General features: G+C 32.4%; 2 protein-coding genes across 2 annotated transcripts in view; both read left to right on the forward strand.

Moving 5' to 3' along the window:
• The window catches only part of LOC129969119 (meteorin-like protein), a 64,336-nt gene that overhangs the window by 38,499 nt on the left and 13,336 nt on the right, over positions 1-12,501 (forward strand). The window lies entirely within an intron of this gene.
• LOC129969118 (uncharacterized) lies at positions 7,146-11,889 on the forward strand. Its single transcript, XM_056083533.1, has one exon. It carries the CDS (start codon positions 7,342-7,344, stop codon positions 11,836-11,838), a length of 4,497 nt encoding a protein of 1,498 aa, XP_055939508.1. The 5' UTR covers positions 7,146-7,341; the 3' UTR covers positions 11,839-11,889.

Genomic DNA, 12,501 nt, shown 5'->3' on the forward strand with positions numbered 1-12,501 from the left:
AAGTTTAATACTTCTTAAGCATTGTACGCCAATGCCATGCAAGGCGTATGTATTCCGGGATAATACTCTTATTAAAGACTATGCTAGAATATTTTGGGGAGACCACTCTCGCTGGTTGTTTCCCCTCTCATTTCACCAATGAAAATAACCTTATTGGAGACTATGCTAGAAAATTTTGGGGAAATCACTCTTGCCGGTTGTTTTCCCTCTCATTTCACCAATGAAAATAACCTTACTAGAGACTACGCTAGAAAGTTTTGGGGAGATCACTCTCGCTGGTTGTTTCCACTCTGATTTCACTAATGAAAATACTCTTATTAGAAGCTATGCTAGAAAGTTTTGAGGAGATCACTCTCCTTGGTTGTTTTCCCTCTGATTTCACCAATGAAAATAACCTTATTAAAGACTATGCTAGAAAATTTTGGGGAAATCACTCTCTTTGGGTTTCCCCCTCCCCCGCTCTAATTTCACCAATATTTTTTTTTTTTTTTTTTTTTTTTTTTTACTGACAACTGAATAGGTTCCCACCCAAATAATCATCTTTTATAATTTATTACTCAAAATGGTAATGCACATGTTGTTAAAAACAATAGCAAAAAAAAAAAAAAAAAAATCAGGGGCGACAGTTTTGTTAGACTTTCTGTTATGACGTCAAGTGTTAGCATTAGCATTTTTTATCACTGCATTCACTTGAATCAATAAAAATGCATTTAAAGTGGTTTTTTTTTTTAACCTTTTCTGATAATTGATCTTCACTAACAATAAAATTCGTATTTTTTTTTAACTGCTTCATTCCTTATATAAGAAACAAAAAAAAAAAAAATCACAGGCAAAAGAAGAATGATTTTATATATATATATATATATATATATATATATATATATATATATATATATATATATATATATATATATATATATATATATATATATATATATATATATATATATATATATATATATATATGGTCTTGTAACTGGATCTTTCCTCTACTTTGAAGAGAAGTAATCGCATCGATTTTTTTTTTTTTTTTAACTTAAACCGCATTGAATGTTAGTCACTCTAGATGCTACAAGATGCTAATTTTCTTTTATGCTTGCAGATAACTGTTGGCATCTAATAATAGTCTTTTGGAGAAAATTAATTTCCTACCTTTCCTGACCGAGAAAGTAAAATCTTATAAATTCAAGCAAATGAACTTCATGAAAATTTGGTTTCAAATTAAAAATGCGTTAAATTTTAATTGCCTGCGTTTGCATTTAGTTATGTTCCGATTCTATATTTACTGGGGGGAGGGGGGGAAATGAAATAACTTTGAAAATTTTCGCAAAGAATCTTCAAATATTGTCCTATTTCAATTTAAAAATCTTTTAAGTTTTTTCATGCATGTTAAAAAATTGCTGTTTTTTTTTTTTTTTAATGAGTACTTATCTTTTTTTATTGGAAATTTTAACGCTAAACTTTATATGTTAAATTGTTAACAAAAATCTCTGTAGTTCACAAATTAGCCATGCTTTATATGTTGAAATTTATTTTCTGGTTAGAAAAATGGTTTAAAGTACTGGATTCTTTGGGAGTTTACTGCTCCTTTTTATTGACAAACGATGGTAATACTGAACAATATGCAGGACAATAGACGATAATTCAATGCAATTATTATTCCTTTCTTATAACATTTAATAATATTTACTTACAATAGATTCCCTTTTCTTATGTATTTAATCAGTGGATGCGTTGGACAATTTATTTGGCGTATAATTATAATTTTAAACTGAAAACTTAACTGGCGATTTTTTCTTTCTAAGCATTTTTGTTCTTTAAATATTGCAAAAGCATCCCGTTTGTGTACTCAAGCAAACATTGAAAGTACTACAATCACTCAAGGAATAATGTATTTTATTTTTAGCTTTTAATTATTTACTAGTTCGCATCACTTAACACAAATAAACACACAAAAAAAATCAATTTAATATTCCTCGTTTACATTTCAGTTATACAGGTGGCAATAATTCGCCAAGTCAGCGAAAACTTCGCCAATGAATCATTTTTTTTTTATGCATTTTATCGCCCCTGGCGTCAGGCGAGGGTGAAAACTATTATTACTGTTGAAGATTTAGGAATATAGAGGGGAAATTAGTAGGGGGGAGGAAAGAATATAAGAGAAAACCAGAACTAATGGATGCTCGCTTCTTCGCCAATAGGAGCGCTGTTGAGAAGTTCCCAGTATGAGGTCTTTCCATCGGCCTTGTGCCAAACGATATCCCATGGCCTCTTGCACCTCTCGGCCAAGAACGAACTCTGAATGATAATGCGGTTAAAAGAGAGAGAGCAGAAAGTGGTTTTTGGATTTCTTTATATTTGAGAATTGAGATGCCATGCAAATAAATCATGTGTTAATCTATTTGCACTGCATGGCTCTTGACAAAGGGCGCATCCCACTTGAAATTAGTGTTTACGGGAAAGGTAATTATTGCATTATTGTGAAGAAAAGGCTCGCTCTCTTCTTGTCTAATATAAATTGTTGTACGTAATTTGTATTTGTTTTGGGAGATTGACGGATAAAAAAGTATTTAATAAATAATTTGATTTTAAGTTAATTTTTATTTGTTATAATTAATTTATTCTATTTTTTAAAAATTAAATTACAAAAATCGAAAATAAGTTATTTGTGTTTAATTTAGATTAAATGATAAAATGTTTACATTCCATTTCCTTTGATGATGTTAGAAATTATTCAATAAATATTTATACTAGCAGTACCCGCGCAGTGTTGCCCGTGGCATAACATCCAAGAGGAAAAATTAACTTTAAACTTAAGTCTAGCCTCCGCCCGATAGGACATGGGCATGTCACACATCATCAAACAAACATAAAAATATATTTAGAAATCATTAAAAATAACTCCATAACAATTTTTTATATCACACATTCAGAAATATTTAGACTGTTAAAAAGGTAAAAATATGATATGTTCATAGACAAAACAATTAACTAAAAATATATCTTTCGCAATTATAAGACTCCATTTTTTTTATTTTGCTATGACTTCAATATATTAAAATCTTCCTCAACAAATGCCCTTGAAATGGTACATATATCTCCAATATCAGTTAATTTTTGGAGGCGTAATGAGTTTTGAATCGCTGTTTAAAATCAGACGTAAATAAAGAAATGTATCGCATATGCATACTACAACTCTTGCTATTTGCGCACGCGCAGTAATATTCTAAAACCTTCCCCAATAAAGGCCCTGCAAAATGGTACAAATATCTCCAATAACAATTAAGTATTTCTCGAGTTTTACTTTTTCAAATATACAGATGCTTTCAGGAGACTTCATTTTATACTATGTTTAGATGATTCATGTTAGATTCGATGCACTTATTTAATTTTTAAAACCTTAATGGATGGGAAAACATAAGACAGCATGCACTATTATATCAATCGCGCAATCATTTATAATTTCATTGTAAAGTCCCACGGAACTATTTTTAAGCTTAATAGTTCAAGCAAAGAAAATTGTGTGCTGATGTCAATTTTGGGGACCTTGTTTTCCATATCAGTTTATTTAGGCCATTCCCGTGGTTTTTGTTGTGTTTTTGCTTCCTTTGCCAGTCAATTTTAGGATTTTAAATAATTAATATCAAAATATACCTTGCATTAATTTTTTTTTTCTTTTGAGAAAATTATATTATATTATTTGAATAGATTGAATAATTTATTAATTTATTTTTATTCTAATTATCAGTTTTCTGATTATTAAAATTCTCCCTATATTTTTAAGTTTAATAAGGACATGATATAAATTCTCAGAGTATCAAATAAGTGGTTGTCACCCATAGTTTAACAATTTTTGATAAATTGTTCTTTTTTCTTTTTTTTTACTCGTGTCTGTTAGGAAGCAAATTTGTATCCCTTCACTCGGAGTATGGGAACTTGTCGATGTCCGAAATTTTACAGAGCTTCTGTCGCATTAATTAAACAAAAAAAAGAAAGAAAAAGTGGAATTGGATCAGGAAATAAGAGAACATCTTAGAATTAAGTTAATATCGGCTGACTTAACATAAAACTTTGGAAAATAATTAGGATTAAATTAAGTTTTAAAATATCTCTACATGTATATATATATCCTTTATCAAAGAAGAGTTACCACAAATAAAAGGGCTGTTATTTGATTCTCGCAATTTGAAGTCGCCGGTTGCGAGCAATTACATCCGACTTTATTTTCAAGAAAAACGGGTGTTTTCAAAACCAACCTAGCACGAAAGTGGTTTTAGACTTTTTTTTTTTTTTTTGTTACTTTATTTTATTTATTATTTTTTCTTCAGATGATTTCGCTTCTTTCCGAGATGCCACATAAGACTCACCTGTCATTGTCCTGTGCTTTAAAATAACCGTTTTATTTATTTCTTTTTTTTAGTCTCTGCCATTCGCGTGTTCTATCCTTCCCTCCTCCACTCCTTCCTTCTTTCCAGCCTCCACCATTTGTCAGAGCTCTGAAGGCAGACGATTTCGACAACACCCTCACTCTTTGTGAGCGTGTTTTTATTTTTCTTCTCTTCTGAAGATTTAAACACCCATTTAATAGGAGTAACTTTAGATGTTTCATTTGCACTGCCAGACATAAAAAAAAAGACGATTTTTTTTTCTCCCGCTTTACGTCAAAAAAATGAATAGATGACCACTGTGGCTTTGAGGCGGGTATAATTCTATATTTCTTCAAAAATGCATTCGTTCTTTTGTGGACAGTAATTTTATTATTGCAGCGCAGAAAATGGGTGTTTACTTTTTGGAGAACTTAGGTCACTGTGAAAGAGAAATTGTCCATGTTCATGTTTGCAGGTGTGTATAAAGCACACTTTTCAGTTGTGCTTTTCATGTTTTTTGTCAAATCTAATCCCATTTGCAATCCATTCCTATATACTTGAGTTTAAATGAATTATTCAGTAATTGTATACAGACATTAATCTCATTTTTATAACATCTTTACTTTCATACTTTTTGAACTCGTAGAATAAAATTTATAAATAATTTATTAGGTACTGAAAATGAATGATTTGTTATAAAATTATAAATTTCTTGTGAAAAAGAAAAGATAAAACTTCTCGTGGTGATCATTTTCGTGAAAAAATAATGCATTTGAAATTTTTCTTCGAATAGTGCTTCAAAAATGTAAACAATTATTGAACATCTCAAGATTTTTTTTAAAAATCTCTTTATCATAGTTATATATACAGCTAGCTTTAGGCAACCATCAAGTTCCACTGGAATATTGGCTTTTCTGAATTTTAATACTATTTATACAGAATGCATTCATTTAAAATATCAATTTATTATTTTAGGTTGACGGATTAATTTAATGGAATCGGTTTATTAAAAATTACTGCCGTACGAAGTGAAATATACATATACTACGACATAAAATTAGAAGTGGAAATCAATTATATTTCCAAGTTAAATGTCCAAAGAAAACCATTTTTTTTATATCTTAATTTTAAGTTTGGTGAAATTATTTATGAATTTCATTGTAACAATAAAAACACTGTTTTTGCAGATTGTGTATCAAATTAAACTTTTTAAAAAAGAGAAAGAAAAAAGTGATTGGAAATAAAATTGATGTCATTAAAAGCTAACTTTTTAAATTATAGACAGTGTAAAAAATCATTATTGTGAGACAAAATTTTCGGAAGATATATCTGAAAAATATTAAAAATTTGATTTGTGGTGGAATGAAGATAATTATGATCCATGCAGTGAAAGCAGGAGAATCCATGTTTTCGTGAACATTTCTTTAATGTTCGCATTTCACACAAAACAAACACGAAAGACAAGACAAGATATTTACGTGCGCACATTTTTTAAAACAGCATCTCATCTGATTATATTAACAATCGCCAGTGCACTGTGGGATGCGTACCTAATCAGGCATCGTCATGTATTGTCCTAAAGAGAAGGTAGAGTAATGCAACTGCTACAGCTTAGGTTTTTTTTTTAATTTTATTTTATTTATTTATTTTTTATTGATTTATAATTTAATCAATTTTGACAATAAGTTGACAATACCCTTTATTTCGTCTCAAACAAAACTTCTTCTGAATTTCTTCAAGTGTTAACCAAAATTATAACATCCTAACATGCATTCATTTTTAAAATACAGACGTAGGCATCACAGTCAAACTCGAATGTTACTGCGCTGACAGATGTATATGTGTAAGAATATTTTCATAAATATCCTTACACATATGTTGCCACTTTATGGCCTTTTTCTTCGTACAAACCTTATTTCTAAAGTTTTAAGGGACACAGCTTATTAAATGTGTTAATTAATATGAGTTTAAAAAAACTCGTAAAATTATATGAATGTTTCATCCAGTATACAAAATGCAGCAATTTTATAGAATGCATTAAACATATGGATATGCATAACGAAAGGAAAATGCAATAGGATTCCAATTATCTTAACCTCAGTTATTTGGATCACCTTAGGGTGGAAGGGGGAGGGACGGGAGAAAAGCCCGCTAACAAAATCTTGCTGGTGAAAAGAAGTAGAGACAACGAAGTAATTAACTTCGATTTATATGATCTGACAATGGTATTTTAATGTAGTATGTAAGTGTACAAAATGTAAACTTCATTTTTTTAGCCGTTAAATTGATACTTTTTGAGCATTTTTTTTTTTTAATTCTTAAAAAAAGAAAAAAAAAAGAGATTTCTCTCCTTTAAAAAGACCTTTATCTTGAATTGCTCTTAATTGTCTCACTGTTAAGTGATCGATACGTATCTTGCATGTATATATCGCCAATACTAGGATTAAAATAAAATGAATATTTCTTTCCTTTACCTAGGGATTCTGTGGTATGCCTGAATTAATGCATTGATGGTGACACGTATACAATTTAAGTGAAACATATATGTACCTTATATTTGGAACACAAAATATTATAAATTAAAAAATTTTGATGAATCTGAAAAAATTTTCTACCACAAAAATTTGCCGCCATGTTTGTTGCCGAATATTCCATTCAAATTGTAGTGATTGGATTTTGAAGCGTTAAGAAAATAAACGTTCATAGATGGCGCTAGGCAACTAGCGCGAGTGTAATTAAAAGAGTGATGTCATTGGAGTGTTGGCTCTTGGAGGAGAAGGAGTTACTGAGCAGAGTAACTCGAACGAATCTGAAATAAATCTGTTAAGTTTTTCTATTTGCCTAATTTTTTTCAAAGCACTCACGAACCAGCCACGACATTTGGCGCAGTCGTCGCGATTGAGAATCGAGTGCTATTTTTGACGAACTTGAAATCGAACTTTATTCGATAAAGGTGTGTGCTTTCGGTATCGATATGGCCTTCCTAGGCAGTGCGAAAAAGGAAGATTTGAAGTTGTTGGCGGAAGAGCTGGGTGAAACTGTTTCATTAGAGATGAAAATTGTGGACTTAAAAAAATTAATTACTGGAAGTGAAAATTACGAGGAAGAGTTTGTGAAGAAACAAATGATAGTTATCATAGAGGATAGAAAAGCGAGAGAAGATCAAAAACGAAAGCAAGAAGAACGAGAATTTGAAGAAAGAAAAATTAAAGAAGAACAAAAACGAAAGCAAGAAGAACGAGAATTTGAAGAAAGAAAAATTAAAGAAGAACAAAAACGAAAGCAAGAAGAACGAGAATTTGAAGAAAGAAAAATTAAAGAAGAGTGGGAATTGCAGGAGAAAAAGGCACAAGAAGAACGAGAATTCGAACTTGAGAAACTGAAGTTGCAATATTCCAGTGTACCCGTGGATGTCGAATTACCAACTCCCAAGATAGAACTCAGGCACGTGATGCAAAAATTCGATGAAAAGAACAGTGATATCAGTTTATATTTGCTGTTGTTCGAGAGGCAAGCCGAGTGGGCTCAAATAAAACGAGAAGATTACGTGTCGCATCTATTAGGATTATTGCCAACGGATATAACCCAACTCATCGCTCGAGAGCCAATCGAGAAAGTTAAGGACTATGACCACATCAAGAGTTTATTAGTGAAACGATTTAAACTCAGCCCGGAAAAATTTAGGCAAAAGTTTTTGACTCATTTTAAAAGACCGGAGACTACCTGGTGCGATTTTACTTACGAACTTAAAAATTATTTTGAGCAATGGATTCAAGGATTGGAAATAACTACTTTTGAAAGTTTGTCGGGTTTAATCATAACAGAACAGATAAAGCGAAAAGTACCTACGGATATTAAAGAACATTTTATTGATGTTTGGTCACAATTCACGAATCCAAACGAAACTGCAAGCAAATTAGATGATTATGAAAATGTGCGATCAAACAGTGTGAGGAAAAAGAAAGAACTATATCAAGAGAATAACTGTTCTAAACATCAAACCTACGACGAAAGAGAAGAGAGATATTTTTCGGAACGGAAATATGTACCCCCGCATCAACGAGAATTCAGAAACAAAAACTTTCATAAAAACGAAACTACAAATTCAAGAAAAGTAACAAGGGACTGTTACGTTTGTGGATTGTCGCATTTTGCTAGAGACTGCCCAAATAGACATAAAAAATCGCAGTTGAGAGAATCTGCGGCAGAAAAGAAACGGGAAGACATTTTAACCGCGGAAATTCAGTCGGAATTAATTAATGGTGAAAAAAGCTTAAATATCAACCCTTTACAATACGTTGATATTTGTGTGGACAATAGAGAACTGAAAACCCTAGTTGACTCAGGTGCTATGATACCAGTTTTAAATTCTAAATATGTGTCGAGTGAACAAAAAGAAAAAGGAAAAATCATTTTAAAAAGTGCATTTGGAGAAAGGATTAACGCTACTCTTTCGAGTTTTCAAATATCATTAAAAGATAAAAACAACGAAGGATTTTCCAGACCTATTGAGATAGTTGCAGCTGTCACGGATAGAATTCAAGAGCAATTCATCATCCCCCCCTCTGTATTAAACTTATTGGGAGAAAGCATAAACCACAGCCGCAGCCAAAACACGTCTGGATTAGAGGCGCCAATGGAAGAGAGCTTTGATGAATTTATGATTTGTTGTGGAATTAGTCAGAGCGAAGAACAACCGAGCGGAAATGAAAGCGATTCTTTGGATAAGAAAAACAAAATTAATGCGTTGAAAGAAGAACAAAGAAAATGTGATACTTTGCTGTCAGTAAGAAAAAATTTATCCCTTGGAAAAGGAAACTTTTTTATGAATGATGAATTAATATTCCACCGGGATAAAATATTAGGCGAAAAAGTGAATCAGTTGGTTTTGCCCAAAAATAAGAGACAGCAAGTTCTTAAATTAGCACATGAATCAATTTTCGGATGCCATATGGGATTAAAAAAGACTAGTGAAAGAATTAAATACAGTTTTTATTGGCCAAATATGACAGATGATATTAAAAACTTTTGTAAATCCTGTAAAGAATGCCAGTTGAGGAGTCCGGAAAAAATGATCGATAAAATTCCTATTACTCCTGTTCTCCGTCCGGAATTGCCATTTGAGATAGTAAATATAGACCTAATAGGACCCATTGAACCCCCTTCTGCTCGTCGGCATAAGTATGTATTATGTCTAATGGACCAGCATTCTCGATGGCCTGAGGCTATCCCTCTTCGTTCGTTAACGGCTAAAGCTACGTGTGATGCTTTATTGGAGATATTCATGCGGACTGGAATACCCAATGTTATTGCAAGTGATAATGGAACGAACTTTATTTCTAAGTTAACCCAGGAATTCATGAAAAGATTAGGTTGTGCTCCCAGATTTACGACGCCTAACCATCCAGCTGGGAATGGCCTTATAGAAAGATATAATAGGGTGTTCAAAAATTCACTCCATCACATTATCAGAACTGATCCGAGTAATTGGGATAAATACATTCCATATATGCTTTTTGCGTACAGGGAAGTTCCTAACTGTACGACGGGTGTTTCACCATTCAAGTTGATGTATGGACGTGAAGCACGAGGACCTCTCAGTGTTCTAAAATCGAGCTGGTGTGGTGATATTGCCATTCCGTTAAACATGGAGAAATCAGTTGTGGATTATTTACAGGAGCAAAAAATAAACTTAGAAAGAGCTGCAGAGGAAGCATCTCTCATCGCTTCTGGTAAACAACAGGCATATGCAGAATATTTTAACCGCCGAACCGCTTCTAAGGAATTTAAGCCAGGTGACCAAGTTTATTTATTAATACCTGATTCATCGAACAAATTGTATGCCCGTTGGACTGGTCCTGGAGAAGTTATCGAGCATTGCCCTCCACATTCATATAAAATAAAACTTAGCGATGGAAAAATTCGGCATTGTCATGCGAATAAAATTCGGAAATACTATCCAAGAATTAATGCTGTAGGTATGATCTTTGAAGATGATGCAGACTTTGGAGAAGTTTATTCATCCCCCAGTTATAAAAATGTATGTTACTGGAAAGAGATATTTGATCAAGTGGATTTGCGACATCTTTCTGAGGAAGTGAAATGTCAAATCCTGAACTTATTGTGGAATCATCATTCAATATTTACCGGACAAGTTAGAGTTGCAAAGGTTGGTCATCACAAGATAAAATTAGAGGACGATAAAGAAAGGAAAAAACCTTACGTGTACAGGATTCCTGAAGCGCTGAAACCTCAAATAGACTCCCAAATCGAAGAACTCCTAAAACTAGATCTAATCGAAGAGAGCTCTGCTGACATTGCTTATCCTATAGTCTGTGTAAACAAGAAGGATGGATCTATCAGGATGTGCGTGGATTATCGAGCTTTGAATGCAGTGACTAAAACCGACGATTTCCCCATGGAAGACGCAACGGAATTAATATATTCCATAGGACAGGCAAATGTGATTAGTGTGTTAGATCTTTTGAAGGGGTACTATTCGCTTCCCATGGAAGAAGATTCGCGGGATTATACATCTTTTAAGACCCATAGAGCACAATATCGTTTTAAGGTAATGCCTTTTGGGCTGAAAAATGCAGCTGCTACTTTTCAAAGGGAAATGAACAAAGCATTGTCGCCATACAGAGAATTTTGCCGTGCTTATATTGATGACATTGCTATATTCTCCAATGATATTTCCTCTCACTTGAAACATCTTCATTTGGTGCTGGATAGATTGGAAGAGCTGCAATTCACTGTTAATCTTTCAAAGTGTGCTTTCGCGAAATCTGAAATTTCATACCTGGGACATATAATTGGCTCAGGAAAGCATCAAGCTGATCCAGCTAAGTTAGAAACGATCTCTCGTTTGCCCGTACCTGAAACCAAGAAACAACTACGTAGTGCTCTTGGCCTGTTCAACTATTATCGTGATTATATTGCGAATTTCGCCGAGATTGCCTTTCCATTAACGGAACTAACTAAGAAAAGAAGCCCTGATGTGTTGCCGTGGTGTGAAATGCATAGTGTTGCTTTTGAAAAATTAAAATCAGCATTGTTACACGCTCCTACTCTACACACCCCGAATATGAGCAAACCCTTTGTGATTCATTGTGATGCCTCGTCAATCGGGATTGGCTCGTGTTTATCACAGACTGTTGATGGAAAAATGTGCCCTATCGCTTATGCAAGTCAAAAATTAAACAAAAGCCAACAATCTTGGTCGACAATCGAACGGGAAGCATTTGCTATAGTTTGGAGCTTGAAAAAGTTTGAAACCCTTGTGTTTGGATCCGAGATCCACATTTTTACCGATCATAACCCCCTTCCTTATCTGACCAAGTGCGCTCCTCAGTCATCTCGACTACAAAGGTGGGTATTTGCCTTGCAGAGATTCAACATAACATTAAAACATTGCCCTGGTTCTAAAATGCCGCATGCTGATGCTTTGTCACGTTTATTGCCAAAATAGACTGAAAAACATTTTTTTAGTAATAATATCATTTTTCTGTTTTATATATCAATATGGGATTAATGACTGTAAAATAATAATAATTTGTGCTTGATATTTATGTATATTTGTTTTAATGTTTTTTTTTATTATCATTTTCTTAATATGTTGAATAATTGGTATTCGCAAGTTTGGTTAAGAGTATAATGTGCAAAACTATTTGAAATAGGAATATAACTTTTTCTAGTGTTTGTTATAAATTTTCATTCAGCAGTTTTGGTTGTATTTGAAATATCATTTGAGTAATGTTATCAAGTGAAATCCTTTCTTAATTATGTATTAATGTTTACTAAGTGATTATATTCATTATAAATTTATGTTTATTAGTTGATAAGTGATTATATACATTATTAAGTATATATTAACTGATAAGTGAGTTTCTTATTATCAAGATGGTATTTATATTCAATTGTGCATTTCTTATTTTATCTCATTGCTTTCTTAAATGTTTGTTAGTAATTAGTTATTCATTCGAGTTAACTTTGCATTTGTGTTTATTTTTATTTGGATAATTTGATGTTATTCGATACGTTTTAAAATCCAATTCATAATTTTAATTCAGAGGTATGTTTATGTTTTCATATAAACACTACTCTTACGTTGGGGGTGTAGTGATTGGATTTT

Source organism: Argiope bruennichi, chromosome 5 (assembly GCF_947563725.1).
Source record: "Argiope bruennichi chromosome 5, qqArgBrue1.1, whole genome shotgun sequence".
Lineage (NCBI taxonomy): Eukaryota > Metazoa > Arthropoda > Arachnida > Araneae > Araneidae > Argiope > Argiope bruennichi.

Bases quoted from the DNA above. Each gene is read 5' to 3' on its own strand.
- LOC129969118 (XM_056083533.1), top strand. From the start codon at position 7,342: ATGGCCTTCCTAGGCAGTGCGAAAAAGGAAGATTTGAAGTTGTTGGCG.